Source organism: Oreochromis aureus, linkage group 7, assembly GCF_013358895.1.
Source record: "Oreochromis aureus strain Israel breed Guangdong linkage group 7, ZZ_aureus, whole genome shotgun sequence".
Taxonomy (NCBI): domain Eukaryota; kingdom Metazoa; phylum Chordata; class Actinopteri; order Cichliformes; family Cichlidae; genus Oreochromis; species Oreochromis aureus.
In genome coordinates this window covers 27,384,575-27,407,144 of record NC_052948.1, presented here as the reverse complement: position 1 = coordinate 27,407,144, position 22,570 = coordinate 27,384,575, and the positions used below count along the sequence as shown (strand labels likewise).

Here is a 22,570-nt window from a genome sequence, read left to right as displayed (position 1 = left end):
ACCCCCATCACCTTTGTTCCCTCTGCTCCTTCATCCTCCACCCACCCCACTCCAGTCATAGCTGGGCACTGAACACTTCCATGTCAGTAAGCATTTACCATGTGTTGCTGTGCAACCTGTGCACAGGGGAGAATGTCGGGAAATGTCCGCCTGTCTCTGTTTCGGCCTGGCAGTGTGTTGAAACTGAACGGATCAACACACAAACTACCAGAACCTATTAAAGAATAGCCAGAGATGCTAAGCTCTTATGATACATGTTACATGAGATATGCATACATGGTATCGTATATCATATGATATACAGTGGTCCGTCATTTATCGTGGGAGTTACGTTCTAAAAATAACCCACGATAGGTGAAATCCGCAAAGTAGCCAACTTTATTTTTTACAATTATTATAGATGTTTTAAAGCTGTAAAACCCCTCACTACACACTTTATACACTTTTCTCAGACAGGCATGAACATTTTCACACTTTTCTCTCTTGTTTAAACACCCTCAAAGTTCAAACCTTTGTAGAAAAATAAGTCCAGTATTATAGAATGAAACCAAAGGCACCCGCGATGCCTTTGACGGTGCAAAACGTTTCGTCAACATTGTTGTTGTTTGTTGGGGAGAAAACTGAGAAACATACAGTACAGCACTTCAGAGTCACACAGCTAGCGATCGAAGATTTATGTAAATTTGACAAACTGAACACATTCTGTACTGTACAGGAGACACGGCACGAGATTGATTGACAATGGTCTGCAGCCAATCAGGACGCAGAACACAATGCGCTGTAAGAAAAAAAAAAGCATGCAAAATTGCACAAAAAAAATAAGTGAAACAGCGAGACCGCAAAAGGTGAACCGCGTTATAGCGAGGGACCACTGTATTAACAAAAGTATTATTCTACAGGGTTTAATATGATGTCGGCCCACCCTTTGCAGCTATAATGGCTTAAACTCTTCTGGGGAGGCCATCCATAGGGTTTAGTGTTTATGGGAATTTTTGAGCATTCTTCCAGTAGTGCATTTTTGGGCGGGCTCACAGTCGACATTCTAATTCATCCCAAAGATGTTATTTCAGGTTAAAGCCAAGCCAGTCAGATTTTTCTACATCAAACTCTGTGTCTTTATGGACCTTGCTTTGTCCACTTGTCCTGTAGTATTAAGTAAGTATTAAGGCAGCTGCATGCTTATCTGTTTCAAGGTCAGATTTGATAGCTAAGGGTCTCCGTTTTAAAAGTTATGGAAATCAAGTGTAAGGACTTCATCCACTAGTGGTCTGTACCAAACGTTCGTCTGTTCTAGCACTGTGTTGTGTATGCTTTGATGTTGCTGCAGGAGCTGTAAGTAGGGCTCATTCCTTTTCTATACTTAAGGTTTTTTGGCAGCTATATCTGCTTGCTTTGATGTAATGATCCCAGATGTACATCTTTGCTTTTTTAAAAGAGGTCTGCCAGCTGAGACTTGTGGTTAGTTCTACCATTCCCTCTGAGGACTGACTTTGGTGCTGGAGATTCTTTGTGACCCTGATTTGAGTCCGTAGATATAAGGACACACAAATTTCCTCTCAAATAATGATTCAGGCTCTAGAGAAAAAAGAGCGAGAGAGAGAGAGAGAGAGAGAGAACGAAAAAACAAAGATATGCAAACACTGAGTCTTAAAAATGTCTAGAGAGCACAATTTACTCTGCTAGACTCATTTACAAATAAAGTGCTGTTCTTCGGCAGATAAATAACTATTACTACGTTATGATTACAATAACATTTCTTTAAAAGTAATGATAAAATAAAAATACAGTCGAGTTAAGCATGACCATCAACAGGAAATGTGGATCACTGAAATTAAGTTTGCGGATGTAAAACATGTCTTTCATTAAAGTTTCATTAAAGTTGTTTATCTGGTACGTTATGCTGAAAATAATTTATTCCAGTAATCGTTGTTAAGTTGGCTTTCAGACTATCCACTGAGATCACTGAGATATCCACTTCATGCTCTGTTCATAATCTCCTGCACTTCATACACCTTTTTCTAAATACAGTACAGAGTTGTTAAAACAATAGTGAATTATAAAAGAACCCACTGGGCCGGTGGAAAACTTACAAGCTTGTTAGAGCTTGTATTCATTGTTGTTGGAGTCCATTTCAGTTATTAACCCCCCTCAATCTTACACGCAGCAACGGTTCAGCCACCTCAGAGGATTTGTTCTGGAAGCTGAACACTCTACAAATGTTTGTGATGGACCTTCACTGGCCAGAACCAGAGTTTGCAAAGCATCTGGAGCAAAGACTCAAACTGATGGCCAGTGACATGATGGAGGCCTGCGTCAAAAGGTCAGACTGCACAAACACCTTTTATTATTTCATAGGAAATAGATAAACATGATGCATGATGGGACCTGCTTAGACATAAACTATATTGCCAGAAGTATTCACTCATCTGCCTTCACATGCATATGACTTTGAGTGACATCCTAATTCATATGATGTTGGCCCACACTTTGCAGTTATAACAACTTCAACTCTTCTAGGAAGACTTTCCACAAGGTTTAACAGTATGTTTATGGGAATTTTTGACCATTCTTCCAGAAGTACATTTGTGAGGTCAGACAGGTCAGGTCAGACACTCTACTGGCTTGAGGTCAAGAATCTGTGCAGGCCAATCAAGTTCTTCCATACTAAACTCGCTCATCGATGTTGTTATGGACCTTCCTTTATGCACTGGTGCACATTCCTGACGGAATGGGAAGGGGCCATCCCCAAACTGTTCCCACATAGTTGGGATCATGAAATTGTCCAAAATGTTTTGATATGCTGAAGCATTAAGAGTTCCTTTCACCGGAACTACTCACCCATGGAAACCCATTCTATGAAGTTCTCTAAGTACTGTTCTTCAGCTAATATGAAGGTTTGGAGGTCCGCAGCAGCTGACTCTACAGAAAGTTGGTGATCTCAGCACATTATGCGCCTCAGCATCCACTGACCCTCTGAGAGGGTATATATAGTTTCTGTCATTCACAATCACTTTGTTATAATACCACTAACAGTTGAAATATTTACTGCCGAGGAAATTTCACCACTGAACTGGTGGAATCCTGTCACGGTACCGCGCACACTGAGCTCCTGAAAGCGACCCATTCTTTCACAAATTTTTGTAGAGACAGTGTGAATGCCTAGGTGCTTAATTTTATACACCTGTGACCATGGAAGTGATTGGCACACCTGAATTCAATGATTTGGATGGGTGAGTGAATACTTTTGGTAATATAATGTATATGGAAAACATAATATCAGATATCACAGATCAGATTTAATTTAGGAGGATGTTGTCAGACAACATGAAGTCACAAACAGATGTGTTATTCTCAGTGGACAAAGATGGGGAATTTGATAGAACTTCGAAAAAGAAAGCTCATGATGGCTACATCCATCACTTCACAAAAAAGTTCAACTACTTGACAAAGGTGAAATTTATGGTCTTTACAGGGAAATGAACCATGCGATTTCAAAAAGTTTGATTTACGTTTTGTTTTTTCTGTCATTTTGTCCTATTTTTCCCAAGAGGCTACTGCACAATCCTGGTTTCACTTCTACCCTGGGCCATCTCTTGCATAAATGTAAAATAAATGTTCATATGTTGTCAGTATATAGTGGTAAAGTGTGTGTGTGTGTGTGTTGTGTTTGTCCCCGAAGGGAAATTACTCCTCTGCATTTAACCCATTCACCCCAGTGAAGCAGTGGGCAGCCACCAATGCAGCGCCCGGGGAGCAGTGTGTAGGGACGGTACCTTGCTCAGGGGTACCTCAGGGTAGCCGTTCAGTGGAGTCGAACCCCCGACCTTCCGATCAAGGGGCAGACACTCTACCTACTGAGCTATCCCTGCCCTAAGGAATTCTGCTCAAAGAATTCCTGCCATTAATTAATGCCTCAATCGTATTTATCATCAACCATTATCTCTTAATGGGCTGTGCACAACAGGTCTTCAAGCTGGCAGTAATTAAACCATTACTAATAAATCCATCAGTTGACCCACCTGTCTTAGCTAATTAAAGGCCAATAACCAGCCTTTTTTCTTTTTTTTTATAAATTTTTGAAAGATTAGTTGTAAAATGGTTTCTGAACATCTGCAGAGGAATGGCTTATTTGAAGAGTTACAGTCAGGTTTCACAACTCATCAGAATACAGAAACCATGTTAGTGAAGGTTACAAATGATCTTTTTATGTGGTTTGAATCATATCTATCTAATTTCTTCCTGTTAAAGGGGAGTTTTTCTTTTCCAGTGTTGCCAAGTGCTTGCTCATAGGGGGTCATGATTGTTGGGGTTTTCTCTGCATTATTGTAGGGTCTTTATTTTAAAATATACAGCACCTTGAGGCAACTGTTGTTGTGGTTTGGCGCTGTATAAATAAAATTGAACTGAACTGAATTGTATTGAATTGAATTGGGAATGAGGCCTAAATTTCAAGTACTACCTTCTCTGTGTTCATTGGATTCTTTAAAAAGACAGAACAAAGCATTAAATGTATATAATCTTAGCAAAATAATTTATTACCTGGAAATATAAAAGCTTTTCATTTGAAAAGTGCTTTACTTCAGTCTATCATAAAACGGCTAAATTGTTTTAGCTATAAAAACACTACCTAAATGTAACCATCCACAAACATGTGTCACTGTTTCATGGAAAAGACTAACACAGTTTAAACATTTTTTTCTGTTTTGTCCTGTAGAACAAAATCTGCATTTGATGCCAAAATGCAGAAAGTGTGTAAGTCAACAGACTCCCTTTTACCAGTGTCAGTTTGCACCATGTTCAACGTGCTGATTGATGCCAAAAACCAGTGCTCCAAACTCTGTGTGCTGGACAGCGAACAGGAGGTAAACTATTTATAATTGTAGTTCTGTTGGATCAAATTTACATTTGAAGTTATTAGCCAATGACAAAAGGGGTTATTACAGTGTGTGAATGTGTGCGTGAATGGGTGAATGACTGGATATGTAAAGCGCTTTGGGGTCCTTAGGGACCATAAAAGCGCTATATAAATACAGACCATTTACCATTTATTATTGTCATTACACTTAATAATATAAGAATATATTATTAATATGAGAAAATCTGTAAAAGAACATTTTGCATTTTATTAATGTAATTATTTTTGTGTCCTGTGGTTTTCTTTAAAAACAAAAACAATAAATAAATAAAGAACAATCTGCCACTTTAATAGGCTTTCTTACATATTATAATGATGGCATTGTTACAAGTTTTTTCCTGCTGTGACAGAAAAATCACTTTGGCAGTGGCTGGAAACATGTTTGATAGCTAACAGTGCCCTAGCCAGGTCAAAACCAAGCGTTAAAAACTTATGTAAACATGCCAGTAAAGTTCCTCTAATAGCCACGAGTAAGTCAGCTAAAAAAAAAAAGTGAGTCACCAATCCACTCATGTGTTATAATGTCCAGTTTTAAGTCAGACATAAACATATTTACAGTCTGCTACAAAGAGATTTTGGTCTTGGTGGATAGTTTTCTTTATAACAGTTCTAAGTGGGATAATTTAATTGAGTTAATTCAGATGCTCAGTTTAGTCATGTCCCTGCTCACTTGCAGAAGTCACTCTGAAATTTACTGATTGTGATCAGAAATGTCTGTGGAAACTTTAGTCCTAGTTTGAATATCAGATTAAATCACTTATTTTAGATGGCTTTTTTATATTTTTCAGTTTCCATCTCACAGCTCACCATCAATTTTCCCCACAGAGTGAAAGTGAGTGAGCTTTTAACAAACCTTAGCAGTCTTTTATTTCTGGCTTTAGTCTGAAAAGGTTGAGTCAAATTGTCAGATCAGCCACTAAAGTTTTCTACCAAACATCCAGCAAAAGGGAAGTTCAGGTGTATTCATGTTCACTTGAAACTGTCAGAGGCTATTAAATGGATAACTGTGGAGTCTGTGTGAGGCAGGGGCCTTGGCATCACGAAGAGCAAAACCCTTGGCTGTTGGCAATCTTGACAGAAAGCTAGACTCACTATTCTCTTAACCTTAAGCTGCCTCAATTCTTCAGCTTCCACCAGCCCTCTGCTGTTTAAAAACCTCTCCTGTGATTTTTTTTTTCAGCAGACACACAATAAATTCCTGTCTGCATCCTTTGTATACCAGCTTTGTAAACAACATCTACTTAGACTGTTACTGCTACTCTGTTTCATATTTTCAAGTTTTCATGTTCAAGTAATTTGCAAGAATGTGGGGCATTTCATTATTGTTTCTGTAAAATTTAATCATTTTAAATTTAGAAAAGGAGGATTTTCTAGAATTTGCTCATTGATTAGCAAGCCATTAACCAATGAGCTTGTAGTTGAACAACCAGAGCCAAACCCCACTCACAAAACACCAAAATAGCAACAGCATAAAGACTCTTCTTGAGGCTTCAAAACAGGACTTAACAAACCAGTGGGTCACAGTAGGTACGTCCATTTTTTATACTGTCTATGTTCCACACCAACAATCCGTTTAGAAAACATGAAAATGAACAGTCCTGGTCTCCTGTTGGCAACTAGAGTTCCTTTATCCAAGTTCAAGTCAATTCTGTTAAGTTCAGTCTTATTTATATAGTGTCAAATCAAAACAACAGTTGCCCCAAGGGGCATTAATATTGTAAGGTAAAAACCCTACAATACAGAGAGAACCACATCAATTAGATGACCCCCTATGAGCAAGCGCTTTGGTGAGTGTGAAAAAGAAAAACTCCCTTTTAACAGGAAGAAATTGCTGACAGTATCAGGCTCAGGGAGGGGCGACCATCTGCTGCAACCGGTTAGGCATGAGGGGAGGAAGACAGGACAAAGACACCCTGTGGAACAAAGTCAGAGATTAAGAATAACTAATGATTAAATGCAGAGTGGAAACGTACAAATATGATCCTAGAAATATGGTCATAAAAATTTGATCAGGTATTTGTATAGTATAAAGGGAGACAGGTTGGACTCACACAAAGGGATAAAATACAGTGCATTTATTGGTAACACTTTTAAAATGATTAGAAAAGTTGTGAATGTCCCAGGAAAGGTGTGAGCTGAGACACATGAGGGTACCTTCACCTTGCGTGCCAGTGTCAAATGGAAAGTGACAGGGTGTCTATTTCAAAGTCTTTTAAAGTTTCCTACACTTGGTGTGAAGCAGGATTTTTTTGCATACAAATAGTAAATCGTTAATGGACTGATTATTATATAGCATTTTTCTCCTCTCCTGGAACACTTTACACAATATGCCACATTTACCCATTCACTAAAGCACTCAGAGCAACTTGGGGTTAGTATCTTACCCAAAGATATTTGGCATGCAGACTGGGGGAGCCAGGGATCAAACCACCAACCTTTCGATCAGTAGATGGCCTGCTCTACCTCCTGAGCTACAGCCACTGCAACCAAACCTTCTGGCATGATTGGTTGGATGGCGCAGGGATCTAGTGTTGATCAGCCAGACGATTGTTTTGTTCCTTCGTTCTCAGGAGGGTGACTGGGTTAACCTCCACAAACTGCAACAGCGACAAAGTTGATGCTGCACAGAGGGGACAGAGTTCACCTTTGACTGCAAGGCAGAGATGAGGTGGATAACCAGTTGACGCTTTGAATGATGAAAGTTTGGTGGTAGAGGAATTGAGGAATTATAGGCATATTCCGTACATTGAAGCTGTGAACTTCAGGTGGATGAAGCGATGCAGTGGAGAACTGCCTACAGTTCCTGATTGGCACACATGGTTTGATCATTTGTCTGTGGGTGGAAACCAGCTAGACTAACCTGTGTTCCGAGTCCTGAACAGAATTCTTTCCTGACACGTGAGGTGAACTATTGGCCACAGTTGGAGACAATCTCAGAAAGGATCCCACGTAACCTGAAGAAGTGCTCTGTAAGTAGCTGGGATGTTTCAAGGGTGGATAAAAGCTTGGGCAGAGCAAGAAAAATAGCAGTTTTAGAAAACCAGTTAATGATGGTGAATTTACTGATGAGGGTGGAAGGCCAGTGATGAAATCCAAAGCGATATGGGACAATGGGTGATCAGGCATAGGAAGAAAGAGTCTCAACAGCCCAGCAGGTGGCAAGCTCAATGGCTTATTCTGGGCAAAAACTGATCAAACAAGGATATACTCACAAACATCTTTTGCCAAAGATGGCCACCAGAACAGAGGTTATAAGATAGATATTGTTTCATACTAGGATAACACAAGAACTTAGCTGTATGGGCCAAGGGCATTACCCTAGAGTGGAGTTTTATAGGTACTTAGATCTGAACCACAGTCTCAGTTTCTAAGTCAAAGAACTGATAACACAGGACAGAGGCAAGATGGTTTCTTCCTCTGAGATGAATTGTTTTGACAGATCGGGCTGTCAAAGAGCTGCAGCAAAACATTGCTTAGGCTGTCCAAAGATTCCTGAGCTGTGGGTTTCCACTGGAATGAGACCTTGTCTGAGGTGAGATTTATTAGAGGAAAGGCAACATTATCGAAGTCCCAAATAAATCTACGATCTACAAAGACTCTTGTAAGGGACGGGGCAGTGGGCTCTGTGCTTATGTCCTCCAGGACTGGTGCCGTAGCACTAGAATTATAGACAGTCACTGCTCACCAGACTTAGAGGCCATGTCCATTCAGTGTAGGCCCTTTTATCTACCTCGTGAGCCTAATGGTAGCCATAGTTACCATTGTTTACTTCCCCGCCAGTGCTACCATTTGCTCAGCACTCAACCATCTCCAACTCATCCTCAACAAACAGCAAAGTGAGCACTCTGAGGGCATCCATATTGTTGCTGGGAACTTTAAGAATACACGTTTGAAATCTGTACTCCCCAAATTCCACCAACACTGTGCCGATGTGTACAATAACATCAATCAGCCCTACAGAGTGACACCCCTCCCCCACCTTGGGCGATCTGACTACCTCTCTCTCTCCTCCTTACACTTCTTACACCCCCTCTAGGAAACAAACCCCTCCGAGTACCTGGGTCATTAAATGGTGAGATGATAGTCTTTTCCAGCTACAGGATTGTTTTGATCTGATGGACTGGTCCATCTTTGAACAGCAGGACCTGGAGACCTTCACTCAGTGACAGTGACCAAAACCATCCAGGTTTTTCTTAACCGAAAACTTTAGATGACAAGTGAAGAATAGACTCTGATCAGAATTCGAAACCCAGCCTTCAGGCTGAGGGACAATTCTCTGGACAGCACTGCCAGAGCCAGCTTGAAGGGACGGGCATCAAAGAGGTCAGGGAAGACCATAGTAGGTGGATAGAGGGCATTGACAACAACCCTTGCCATGTGTGGAGAGACAACCATACCCTCACCATCTACAAAATCCCCTGACAGCAGCCTCAAACTCGCAGAGGAGTTCAACAAGTTTCCTCAGTTTGAGCAAATCCAGGCCAAGACTTCTCACCACTCCATGACACAGGGGTTCTCCAGGTAAACCTGAGCAGAGGGAATATACAGGGTAAGTATCGCTTTCACAGTTTAGTGGAAACATTAACTCGAGGCTTGGAGCTGGGTTGCACTGACTGTTGCAAGACAACAATCCAAGTAAGACCGAAAATCTGCCACTCCCTTAAGAAGAGACCACAGCAAGGACATCAGGAACAGGTGCGTGATTAAACCAGGTGTCTGGACACAGATGGCGAGATACCCTGGAGAGTCCTGCCTCGGCACCAAAACCAGAATACAGACATACACACGACAGAGGGGAGAGAGAAAGATAAGAGGTGGAAAAGACAGAGAAGAGCTAGTCGACCAGTGAGTGCAGACGGACCGTCACTGTAATAGAGAACCAAATGTGGTGAAACAAAGAACATCGATTCTGAGTTCTGATTTTCTCAAAATGTATGTTATTTTCTACTGAAAATTACATCTCCAATAGTTTTATTATTCCTTTAGCAATATATTCAACTTTTAATTTATTGAATGGAGACCTCAGTGAAAAAAGTTCACTGACCATTTTCTGTCCCTTGAGAGGGACAAATTGATTATATATTGTCCTTGAATCCTGGGTTTCCAAACACAGCAAATGTCAGTTTGACATCAAATGTTTCAGTCAGTTTTGTCAGGATTTTGAAGTCTGCCTAAAAACTAAATAACTAAATAACCTTGATGAAGAAATAGAACATTCTCAGAAGTTTTCAAGAGGAAGAAATTCTTTAAAACTTTTCTACAGCTTACTGGTTTTACATGTTTTACTTGTGTCGTTGAGTGGTTGCAAATATGACTGAAGGAAATTGAATACCATGGTAATGTTGAGTTTTGTGGCTCAGGAGTCTTGCAAATTCTCAAAATTACCTACTTGAAATCTTTTATTGAGTGTCATAATAAAATGTGTCAATATTGTTGGACAACAAAACTTTTAAGGTGAAACAATTGCTTCAAAGTAAACTATAGAATAGAAATGAAAATTAGTTATATCTTAAAGGACTGAGATTGCTGAAAAAGTTCATCAGCAGTTCTTGGAAAACCTCCACAAAGTTACTTTCACTGATGACAGCGTTGCACCATCTCAGAGCTGGCTCATCAGGCTCGTTATGAATGAACGAGAGAAAGACGATTCTGCAAATTGTCATAATACCTTTATGTCTTTAAGCCTCGCCCAGCAGCTTTTGGTGTGTAGGATGTTTATTTTAGTTACAACTGTATTTTTGTTGTTGTTGTTTAGAGAACAAACCACAAATGGATCTGAATGAAGTCATGAGTTGAATCAGACAGCTGTCAAGTTTTGCGGTAGAACATGTTGGGCATGCTCTGTTTAAACCCTACACTGAAAAAAGAGCAAAGGTACAATATAGCAAAACCACTTTGTCAGTTCAATTAATTTTGAACTGACAATGATAAGGTGATAGTTATGGCTCTTCTCCATACAGTAGTATTTGTTCCTCCAAACAAGTTGTAAGGGGTACTCCAAGTTTTGACCTGCCAGCATCTTTGCTATGGTGAGAATAAGAACCTAAACTGTACATCAGAGTGACCTAAGTAGTTAGCACATTTGGTTATAGTAATATTAGTTATTTTTGCAAGAGACTGATTTTACAAAACAAGAATTCTGACTTTCAAAGACTTGAACAAACAAATTTGCAAGGTTTTTTCAAAAGAAGATTGCTACTATCTTTTGCATTAACTGAGCAGACGTGCAGCAACAAATTCCTCCCAAAAAGTTCTGCCATTTCCGTACACGGTCATATCACCAAAGGTTAACTTCTCTTTGCTTTTACCAGCTGATGTCACTCACCTAAAAATTATTCCTGACCTTTTTCGTTACTTCTGAATTCTATATTAACTCCTTCCGGTTACACTGAAAGATTATACTGGCCCATATACTACTACTCGTATAATGTTTTTACACCATGAAAAGCATTGTATCAAAAAATGGGAAAAAATTCAAATACCTCAGAATAACACTATCTACAGTTTAAAAACTTAGCAGTCTGTCTCAGCTACTGCAGTGAACTCAGTCAGACACACGGTGAAGTGGCTGTGGTGCCGCTGAGTGAGAACTGCCTCACTGACATGTCACTGAAATGGATTGAAAAACAGAAATCTAAAGAAAATTAGAATACTTGCTGTGACAGAAACAATGCGGTCAACAGTGATGAATGCAGAGCTATCTTATGATTGTTGTTTCTGGGCTCTGAGTCTTCAATCCCACCCGCTCATGTTTCAAAAGCAAAAGCAAACAAGTGGGCAGACCTCCATATTTGACAGGAAATTACCTGCCAAATAAAATTTAGAAAATGAAAAAAATGCAATGTTTCAAAAAGTAATAAAAGCATAAAAAAATAATGAAAATAAAACAAGAAAAAAATGTTAAACTTTGTGCACAATGTAAGAAGGATAAGAACCTGTGAGCAACTGATAAAAGATGAGCACATTTTACTTTTACTCCATTATCTTTTCTCAGAATCTGAATCAGTCCAGCTGTTGTATAAAAAAAAAGACTGTTACCTTTTATGTTGGGGGTCAAATTGACCCCAGGAAAAAAAACCTTCCAAATATGACTGCCATATAATTGAAATAAATAAGTAAAATTAAATGTAATATTTAAGTAGTAGGTACTTAATATGCAAAATTGTTGAAGTTGGTTGAAAATAATAAGATGAACTAATTCAAATGGAAGAAAATGTTAGATGAACTTAAGGTATTTAAGCTAGGACTGTTTGTAAAAAAAAAATATACATATATATATATATATATTAAAAAAAAGTTTACAAAATGTAGTTATTTTGAGTGTTTGGTTTAAAGTGCACGCAAACAGTTTTCAAGCCATATTTCCATCTTGGGAATTAAAAGTTGGGATTGGAGTTCATTTACACCTACTTTTTTGGCTGTTATGTTAATTATGTTATGAAAAGACTACAAGAAGTTTCAGTGTCGTCATATGGATCATCTGTTTGATATGTGTTGAATGAGTCCAATATTGCAAGTCATTAACTGATGCATTTAAAAACTAAAAAATAAGAAAATCTTGGCTTACTGTGCTTTTTTTCTTTCTTTTCTGTCTCATGTTCTCCACCATCCCTCATATCCGCGTTTCCTTCTCATCATTGTTTGAACACCAGATTGACAGACAGTGGGTAAGTCCCTCCATCTCCTCATTAACCTTCCTTTCCCCAACCCTTCCCATTTCCTCGTTCGGAAATCTAAATTAACAATAAAATAATGAAGAATGAACAGAAGTTCATTTTAGCTTCCTTCGAACCCTGTAAAGTTGAGCCATTTACTTTGTCCAGTTGATGGTTAATGGTCAGTTAATAGATATGTTCCTACCTGCAAACTCTAAGCATATGAAGCACAGTGAATAAATATGTTCTGCAGCTTTGCAGTACCTGGAAAGAGTACCATTACCATTACATAATATTCATACTCAGGAGATTTGATATTTCTGATGTTTAAGTTAATGCTAGCTAACTTATAAAACTCGGCTAAAACAGCTAATAATAAAAACTGAATTAACGTTAGCCTTTTTTCCTAGAAAATATTTTGATGTTGAGTGTTCTGTGAATGTGCAGTTTTGTGAGGATTCTTCAGCATGACTAATAAAGAGTGCCAACCTGAAGATAGGAGTTTTGGTTTGGTTTTAAATTAAACCGTCTATTTTGCATTAGACTAATCTATTAGCAAAATTAAGCCTGGTCTAACCATACAAACCATTGACTGTAGAAAATATATATTTTCTACAGTCATTGATACAAACCATTTTAAAGTATGTTGGTAAAACTGGTGGAATGTTGTAAACAGCTTCATGTAAGAACTAGTTTCTTTCATCTAAAAGAAAATACAGCTCTAAACAGTGTGAAGAAGAATGTCTACCCATCCTTCAGCTGTATGCTAAATGCTAGCCCTGGCATACCACTAGGGGAAAATGTGTATCCCTGAGGGTAACCACCTACCAAATGAAAATTTGATTGCCCAAATCTGATAACTTTGAGGTGAACTGGACCCTTTTAAGTAGCTTGTAGGGGTTTTGAATGAGCCCGTGTGAGTCTGAACTGAACCCAAACCAACAATTTTCTGTTTAAGTTTTAAAGTCTACCGATCTCCAGAAAAGTGTTTGGACATGCTTAAATCCCTCTGTGCCAAATTCTGCCGTTTTAGAAAAACACTGTGATGTGAGGGGTTTGACTGGAAAGCAACACCGAGTCTGTGAAAAGTCCACCCTTGATGGAGACTTCTCTGGTTGATTAACAGTTTTGCTTTTACAAAGCCCATGGAATTGCTAATCAATGTGCTGTTGTTTTGTTGCTGAGCTCATTTAAATGGTGAAGGGCGGGAAGCGGGGGGGCTCATATTAAAAATGTGACCTAATTCTGATCTCAACCAATTCGCAAGGCTGAAGTAGCAGCAGCGGTTACAGCTCAACAGGCAAATAAATGTTTTTAAAAGATATAATTGTTCTTTTCAGTTTTGTGTCGCATATGGCAAAGACCAAACAATTTCTTCTCCTCCTCTCTGCTTTTTTTAAGGCAGGCATTGTAGGAAAAAGGAAGGATAAAGCAGTAGTGTTAATTGAGGTAAGAAGAGGAAAAAGAAAAGCTCTCAAGATTTCCTAGGAAGATTCAGAGCACTGAAAGAGAGCTGCCATACTGAAGACTTTTGGAAGGGGAAAAAAATTGGCGATGACCTCTCTGGACCCGCAATTTGTCAGCGATCTGTATGCTTTGTTGATTGAAATTTTTAATTTGGGTGTTCTTTAGAAGGCCAGTGAAAGGGCATTGTCACTAAGAGATGAACCCCCCTGCTGCTGCTACCATTCAGTGCTCAGCCCCTGCATTTTTTCTTTCTCTCTCCTTCCTTGAAGGGAAAAAGGTGCCATGAAAAAAAAAAAAATATACAATATATATATATATATATATAAAATATATTTATTTTTTTTATTTTTTTTACGGGGTGGCAAATGAGACATGAAATAGTGGATTAATTGAATCTCGTGTGAGACTTTGGTCCTCTCAGCTAGAGCAGTGCTTTAGAGGAATACAAGGCTGCTCTAATTGTAGGGAGATGCACAAAAAGTATCCTTCAGATTCCGTCGCTTTTCCAGCGCAGATGGGCATATTATTCAGCTGCATAATGCATCCTATTAGCTGCTTAACACAGCAGAGTTACACGGATGGGAAGGTTTTCTAGGCTGTCCTGGGAAGGGGTGCATGTGTGAGGATTTGTTGTAGGTTTTTATTTCTTTTGCAGCACAGACAACACTGTTGTATATCAGAGCAGAGGGGTAGTCTGTATTACGTCTGTGTCCGGTCAGTTTCCTGAAAATAACAAATACATAATATGACTTTTTGTCCCCCCTACCCTCATCCCTACAGCAACAGTACCACTCCAAAATTGATGTTTTGATTGACGAGGCATTAAAGGACATTATTACATCACTTGTGTCAAAGGTAAATCTCACCTTAACTCTTTTACGCTTTATTATTTTGTATATTTTTCAAAAATATTTTAGTATTGCTTTTTTATAAGATGGAAGGGAGAGGGGTCAAACCATACTCTTTGAAAACCCAGCCTAGCTTTTGTTTGTTTGTTTGTTTTTTGTTTTGTTTTTCCAGATTTTGGTATTTAGACACTTTTTCGTTTTTCCTTTGATTAATTAATTTCAAGCTTTTTTTGTGTGTGTTAAAGAAATGTGAGTTTCATTTTACAAAAAGAGGGAGCTAATTTTTGTTCTTCTAAAAATATCTCAAGAATCTTGAAACAAGATTAGATAATAACTTGCCTCACTAGACTCAAGAAAGCAGCTAGAAACCTAATTTTAGAAGTGTTTTTGTGCTCCCACCTGTCTGTAGTTTGCTGCTGTTTTAAACGGTGTCCTCTCCAAGCTCTCAAGATATGATGAAGGGACATTCTTCTCTTCAGTCCTGTCTTTCACAGTGAGTAGCCATGTTTTTGTTCCTGGAAACAGAGTGCTGTGCTGTTATTTCACTGCTTATCCAGGCAACCTGTTATTTGCTGGAAACCAGATCTTTACAGCTGAACTTCGGCATTCTTTTCCTTCATCCTCTTTCCCCCCTTTCTACTCCCCTGGTAGGTGAAAGCTGCTGTGAAATATGTGGAATTCCCTGTGAGTCTGTCTGCATGCTGTTTTATTGTTCAGCCCATTCATCACATATTTGTGTCTCCATCCCCATTGAGATCATTCAAGTTTTGGCTGGAAAATAAAGCAACTTGTAAATGCAAAGTGGCTGCTCTTTGCATAGAGCCTAATGCATCTGCAGGTTACTTTTTCCACACAGTGTCAAACAGATATGAAAGATAAAGAGGGTCTTTATTCTGTCTGCAATACCAGAAACAAAGATTACATAACAAACCAGCATTTGGCTATCAAGTTGTTAATGAGCTTTTTTAACATCCATTGAAATTTTAGAAGACTTAAGAGTTTAAAAGTAATGTAGATATATATATATATGTGTGTGTGTGTGTGTGTGTATATATATATATATATATATACATGGTCAGTTTTGTAAGCAATGCATTGAACTGATAGAGGAGAATTTTTAGTTCAGTGTGTTCTGTGTTTGGGTTTCATACTTCAGTACATTATTATTATTATTGTTATTATTATTATTGAAAAGATCAAAAGAAAACATAAAAGGGTACAATTTTTTTTTTAAATCCTATTTAATTAAGAATAAAGAAGTTCAATGAAAGGTCACGGATTCCAGATTTTTATATATTTATAGTTTTGAGGAGAGAACAGGAGAACAATTTTAAGCTGCTGTATCTCCCTCTATCCTGTAATTCTCTCTGGTTCCTAGCTTACTTCCCTCTCAGCTCCTTCTTCTGGTGAAATTATAATGTAACCCCTACCTTGGCCTTCTGGTCTTTTGTCTAGTGGTAACCTGACATGGGTGCCTCTTTTGGGATAAAGGGCAGGGGGCGGAGCCTTTTAGACTTCACACCTGGTCACAAATGCACAAAGCATTCATTCTCCACTGTCTACTTTTCCTTTGTTTCACTTCGTTGTCGTGAGTGGTTCACTTTATTTATGGCTGATTTCTTTTCCCAAATATAATTTTTATTAAACTTTTTCATTAATACCAAAGTGCCTTTTTATAGGATTATTTAAAAAGCAATGAGCTGTAACTATAGTTTATTATATTTAGTTTCTATTGTAGATTTCAAGAATCCCACAGCGTAAGGGTTTTTGTCATGTTATATCTCTTCGTTATTAACAGTAGTGGAAAACAGTGTGGTGGAAACTGAATCATCAGAATTTTGTAAACTTTTTTTTATTATATCTCATCACTATATAAGCTAAAACATGAATGGTGCATTCAGAACTGAAGAGTGGCCTAAAAGAATGTTAGCTTACGTCTACTAACTAAACGTTACCTCAGCAATGGAGATTTAAGTATTATTTTGGACGCTGCCTGTTAGATGTTGCAGCTAACAACATTTAATGTAAATATGATTGCTTGAAATGTTAGCTAAGCAATGGAAAATAAGATCTGTAAAAATTACATATAAGTTGCTTTATATTTTTATCTTTATCTTTACCAGCCAAGCATCTAATGTACTTTTACTGTTTTGACGATTATTACATTTGTTGTTTTTGTTGTCATTGTCAAGACTACTCAAAGCAGTCCTATTATTTAAAACTTCAATCTTTATGCAGAAGTGGAAAGAAGGGAAATAAAAGGAACACACATGTGTAGAGAAAGCTCTTAAACCATGTAGATATCTCAACCGGGCTTTCATCAGCGAAGATGCGCAAGAAAGAAGATTAGACACCAACTAGGCAGAAACATCACAACATAGTCGTTCCTCATCTTGCAGGTTTGTCAGAGAATCTCAGAGCTTCAGCCACATCTAAAAGAAAATGGTTCATCCCAAGGATAAAACTTCCTTCCCCAGACCTTTTTAACTGGAGAAACCAGCAACTCCATAAATGCATGGCACAGTATAGAAGAGCCACCTTGACATGACACGATGCAGTTGTACATCTGCACTATATAAGTCAATCTTTCAAGGATGCCAATGTTCACATTTTGGACTGAGAAGACAGAGGAGTAAATAAGCCCATCTAGTTCCACTATGAACAACCACCATTGAACAGAGGTGATGGCTTACAACACCAACTGTCAGCCACCTACAGCACATTCTTCAGATCCCTTCTCAGGTACCTAAACCCCCACTCACATCTTACATCAGGTGACCTCAATAGCTGACATGGTGGGTGGGGCAAGGTCGCACAGTGTTTTCACTTGAAACTCACGTGGTAATGACCCATGCCTTTTTTCACACCTTGGCTCATGTGATGATGCACATGAGTAATAGTGGGTCAGTGACAACCCTCCTAAGGGACAACCCCCACTCAGGTTTAAATACCTGGGACTTTCTAACTTTTGGTTTTACAACTGTAGAAGCCTCTTGGATGAGAGGTGAAACATCTTCAAAATACTTAACGTCCAGTCACCTTCTTTTCAAACTCCTTAGACTTCAATCTTAAATAATCAGAACGGCTTAATGGCTGCTGTACCACAGGCCCTTAAGGCGGCAGTGCATCTGGAAGTATTAAACGGGCTTCACTTGTTCCACATTTTGTCAAGTTACAGCTTTATAATTCAAAAAAGCTTACACAACTAGCCGCATTCATCCATTAGCACAAGCACTTTCTTCTTTGCCATACACAATATCCACCTGGAAAAAAATTAAATGAAGCCAAAGCAGGAAATGGACCTGATATCATTGTGAAGTTACTTAATAATTTACTGCCCCATTACCCTGATAACAAAAGGCACCTCCTCCCTCTCCTCTCTTTAGACTTATACCTGCACCGATCAGTACCTGTATAGGAGCATATCTTAATTTTAAAATGTTTTTTTGTTGCTGTCAAATGTTGATAAGTTAACAGACATCCATTATCTAGATGCAGAGAGGATTACTGGTGTTTAGGTAAAACTAAAGAAACAGTAAAGGAGATTGAGAGAGCAGAACGGGACAACAGTGACAAACTATTTCTCTTTTTCTCTGTTTTCTCTGTCTATCATTTCTGTCGTTTAACACAAGAGAATCTCTAATCCTGTTGGCTGGAACTGTGCCGACATCTGTGATCTGTCATGGTGCTTTGTCGCCTCGCCAGAACAAAAGAAAAAGAGGTGAATGACTGTGAAAAGCCTTAAGGGGAGGAGAGGGTAAGGGAAAATTGATGTCTCAAGTGACACCAGGGGCATTTACATGTAGCCAGTGACACACATACACACTCTTAAATGTTGTACCTCATACAGGAGAACTGTACTTTGCACACTTTGAACCTGTCCATATATCTGTGGTTGTGTGGCAAATGTGCATAGATGTATAGGAACCTGACAGTTTTTCTTTCATACCTAAGCCCAGACTCTATGACCAACCTGAATATTATGCATTTGGTCTTTTATGAGTATAAGCAGTTTTGACCCACCAAGGCATACTGGTACCAAATGGCACTTTCATAGATATAAGATCTCTAAAGGTGCCATCTGATATCTGGGTCTAAATTAACGTGACTTGTCATGGCATCAAGCCAATTCACGCCAATGTATGCAGCACTGATTGGCCTTAATATGTGTTGTTATCAACAGATATTGAGTGTATGTTCAAGTTCAAAGCGATGTTGCTCCTGGTTTTAACATTTTAACCTGCTTGTGGAACTTTGCTGCATATAATATCTGTGCTAGTAAATGAACTGACCACCACACGTGCAGTAAATCCAGGCCTTGTCATGAGATCTTCAACTCCCTAGCTCTAGTGGAATTTCACTTGTAAAGTTAGGAACACTTTTTGACTGTAGGGTTTCCCTTCTGCTAAATGGATTGGTTTTATATAGTGTTTTTCTACCGTACCTGAGGACTCAAAGGCTTTATACAATTTGCTTCATTCACCTATTCACATCCATTCATACAAGCACCTCTTTCTGTGTAACTGCTTTCTGTGTAATATTCACACATTCATAGAGCATCTTGTCTATATCTGGCATGCAGACTGGAGCAGCTAGGGATCGAACCACCAACCTACCGATTAGTAGATGACCTGCTCAACCTCCTGATATGCAGCCACACCATCACTAGGATTGCTGGATTATTATTGCTATCTTAATAATATGGGTCAATTCATATAAAACTGTAAATGACCAGAAACATCAAAGGGAAGAGATAACAAATGCACTGAAAGAGGACAGGGAGAATACTAAAGCTACTTACAAACACAGGCAACTCAAGGGAAGTGAATGCAGCTGGGGAACAACACAGGAGCAAGTAATCAGGGAAATGATACAAGGGGAAGTCAAACTGAACTCAAGGCACAAATAACTATGAAAATAAAGCAGAAAATAAAATGTGGTAAAATAAAAAAGAATGTTTCTTTCCTGACATGAATGAACTTAATACAGGAGAACTGATAAACTATGAATCACCAGAAGACATTCAAAACAAATAAAATATTACAGCATCAGTTAGAAGAATATGTGACAGTATGCATCCACTGTAGCATGTGCCTTGCAAAAGTTATGAATCTGTAAGTCGTAAACAATTTTTGGGACCATAGAAAAGATGTTTTTGATACTGAGATTGGAGATCATTGCCATTGTTCACAGTCTTAGGATAGACGTAGGATGATACTACACTGTGCCAGAAGAAGAACTTAACCCTATCAGAGAAGAATTTCAAATATTCTTAAACAAGGCTCTGAATTTCAAAGTATCAAAAATGAGTTTATTAGAAAACAATATTATCAAGAATGAATCACAGCTAAGGGATGAACCTGGTATCAAAATGTAGTTAAAGAGGAGAACTTCATGTGATTTAACCTATTTTAATAAGTCAACTGCCCACATGGTGTTATGATTCCTGCCACCTCCACCTCTCCAGTAGGGACGATGTAGGGTTATAAAACGGGACTGTGTATCAGAGAGCCAATGCTAAAAGACACATTGACAGTAAAGGTGCAGGTGATATCTGACAAAACTGCATTTCTGAACTGAAATCAACAAATACCACAGAAACAGTTGCAAAAATAAGTTTGAAATATATTTGCATCAACGTGGGCATGACCTCAAAGTGTCTGCAGAGACGATACTCATTTGAGTATCATCTTTGAACTTCTACACTTACCTCCCCGGTCACTCCAGTGCCTTATGAGAATTATGACAGGGTTGTCAGTCGGTGTGCATGGGTAACTTCTTCAGGATAACTATAACACTCCATTCTCTTCTTTTCATCACACACAACAGTCCCCCTGCAGCCATGTGACCCCACTTTAACCTCTTGTGTCTGCAGGTTTTCTTCTTCAGTAGTCGGTCTGAATTACAGCTAATCGTCTCTGACTGACCCCAGTCTGTCATTCTCTGATAGACCTTTGAAACAACTGCTGAGACAGTTTTTACCAGAAGACATTCAACTTACCAGAGAGGTCACATTATCTTCTTCTAAGAGTTACTGTCAAAGTTGAGAAGCTACAATAATCTAATAACTGCTTTTTTTTTCCTCTTTGGAAAATCACTTGAACAATTAATTTGTCATTTAAGTAGTTGCCAATTAATTTACTGTCAGGCAACTATTTGACGAATAAGTTAATTATGTTAGCTTTGCTGCTCGGGTGTCTATGTGGGCGAGTGTGTTTAAAAACAGGGATGTATGCTTCATTTGCATGGACCGATGCAGACAAATCACTCAATTTTAATGTCAGGCATAACCTTGGAGGCCCTCACAACTTTGCATATTTAGAAAGTATTTGAGAGAACAGTGTGACCTTGTCTGGACTTTGTCCATATTGAGGCTCATAAAACTTTGTGATATGATTTGGTGACTCTTATGCTGTCTTTGATGAAATATTACAATTATAAGTATTGAGTTCATATCCAACCTGCCTGTTGACTTTAAGTGAAGCCAGAAGGTTTCTAGCTTTCTTGTACAGCACAGAAAACAGAATGACAACTCTCCTCTTGGGCCTAATGCACGTCAGCTCAGAAAACATGGCTGTGAAAGATGTCGAGGCAATTACAATTGGCTTTACAGGTGTAATATCTGACAGCATGTCCAGGGCAGGATTTTTTTTTCTTTTTATCATAGAAGCAGCAGGTAACGTTTCCTGAGCGAAAACAATTGTTAGGCTTTGCTTGTAATTGTTGTGAAGAAATTATTTTAGTAAATCATACACTTTTCATTCACTTCAGACCATTTTATCCTTATAATTGTTTAATTTGCACCCTGTAATTTTAACCGAATGTTTGCCATTTAAATTTAATGTCCACTAATGACGAGTACAAGCAGGAGTTTCCAGAACATCTGCGTTTGTCCACTGTGTCAGCCGATCATATAGACATATAGAAGTTTTAAATGTGAGAGAAAACTTCTTATTGTAAAAGGACTCTTAAAAATAGCTTAAGGCTTTTATTGTTTTGCTTAAACAGTCTCTTATCTATTTGAGTTTCTAATAACTGTATATGATTGTCTACAAGTATGTTTTTTATGCTATTATTAATAACACAGTTTTATTCATGTGTAATATTTCTTTAATAAGCATCTTATAAGTAGTCAAACGCTCTATGACCTGTTTATAAAAGATTATTACAAGGAGCTAATGTTTCGAATAAAAATGTAATCAGAGCCACATCAATGTTTGACATTGATAAACAATAAGTAAACAGACTATATGACATACATTAAATTTTCTGCTGTGAAGAAAATGTATATTTTATCATTACAGAAGTAAATATTTGTGAAATTGTATATTTTGTGCCTTACTTTTTTTAGACACTTTTCTTCACCAATTAAAGTGTTGCGCAAAATAATCTTTTAAGGCATGTCAACAGCAGCACAGATTTGTATTACTGAAAACCTGACAATCTAAATGTATTATTCCTGGAACTTCAGTAAGCTTTATTAACCATTAGTAGTCAGAGTATCCATGGGACCAGTGGGATGCATGTAGTAGTGCTAAACCTAACCAAGGAGGAAAAATGGTAGATGAGCTTGGGTAAAAGACCGAAAGTTGAGACACACAACGATGTGTGCTGCTGGTAAAAGTTTCTGGGCTGCCTTCCTCATAACAGCCATCCCTTAAGATTTTCTCCATTTAAAGCAATGC

General features: G+C 38.4%; 1 protein-coding gene across 3 annotated transcripts in view; it reads left to right on the top strand.

Moving 5' to 3' along the window:
- cadps2 (Ca++-dependent secretion activator 2) overlaps positions 1-22,570 on the top strand; it is a 142,297-nt gene that overhangs the window by 105,249 nt on the left and 14,478 nt on the right. For 2 of the 3 annotated variants that reach the window (XM_039615160.1, XM_031742037.2), the window contains 5 exons: positions 2,165-2,320; positions 4,715-4,862; positions 12,568-12,582; positions 14,818-14,892; positions 15,295-15,378. In XM_039615160.1, the coding sequence (XP_039471094.1) occupies positions 2,165-2,320; positions 4,715-4,862; positions 12,568-12,582; positions 14,818-14,892; positions 15,295-15,378 (478 nt within the window). Of the gene's footprint in view, positions 1-2,164; positions 2,321-4,714; positions 4,863-12,567; positions 12,583-14,817; positions 14,893-15,294; positions 15,379-15,536; positions 15,570-22,570 lie in introns of all 3 variants that reach the window. The other variant, XM_039615161.1, reaches the window with a different exon arrangement.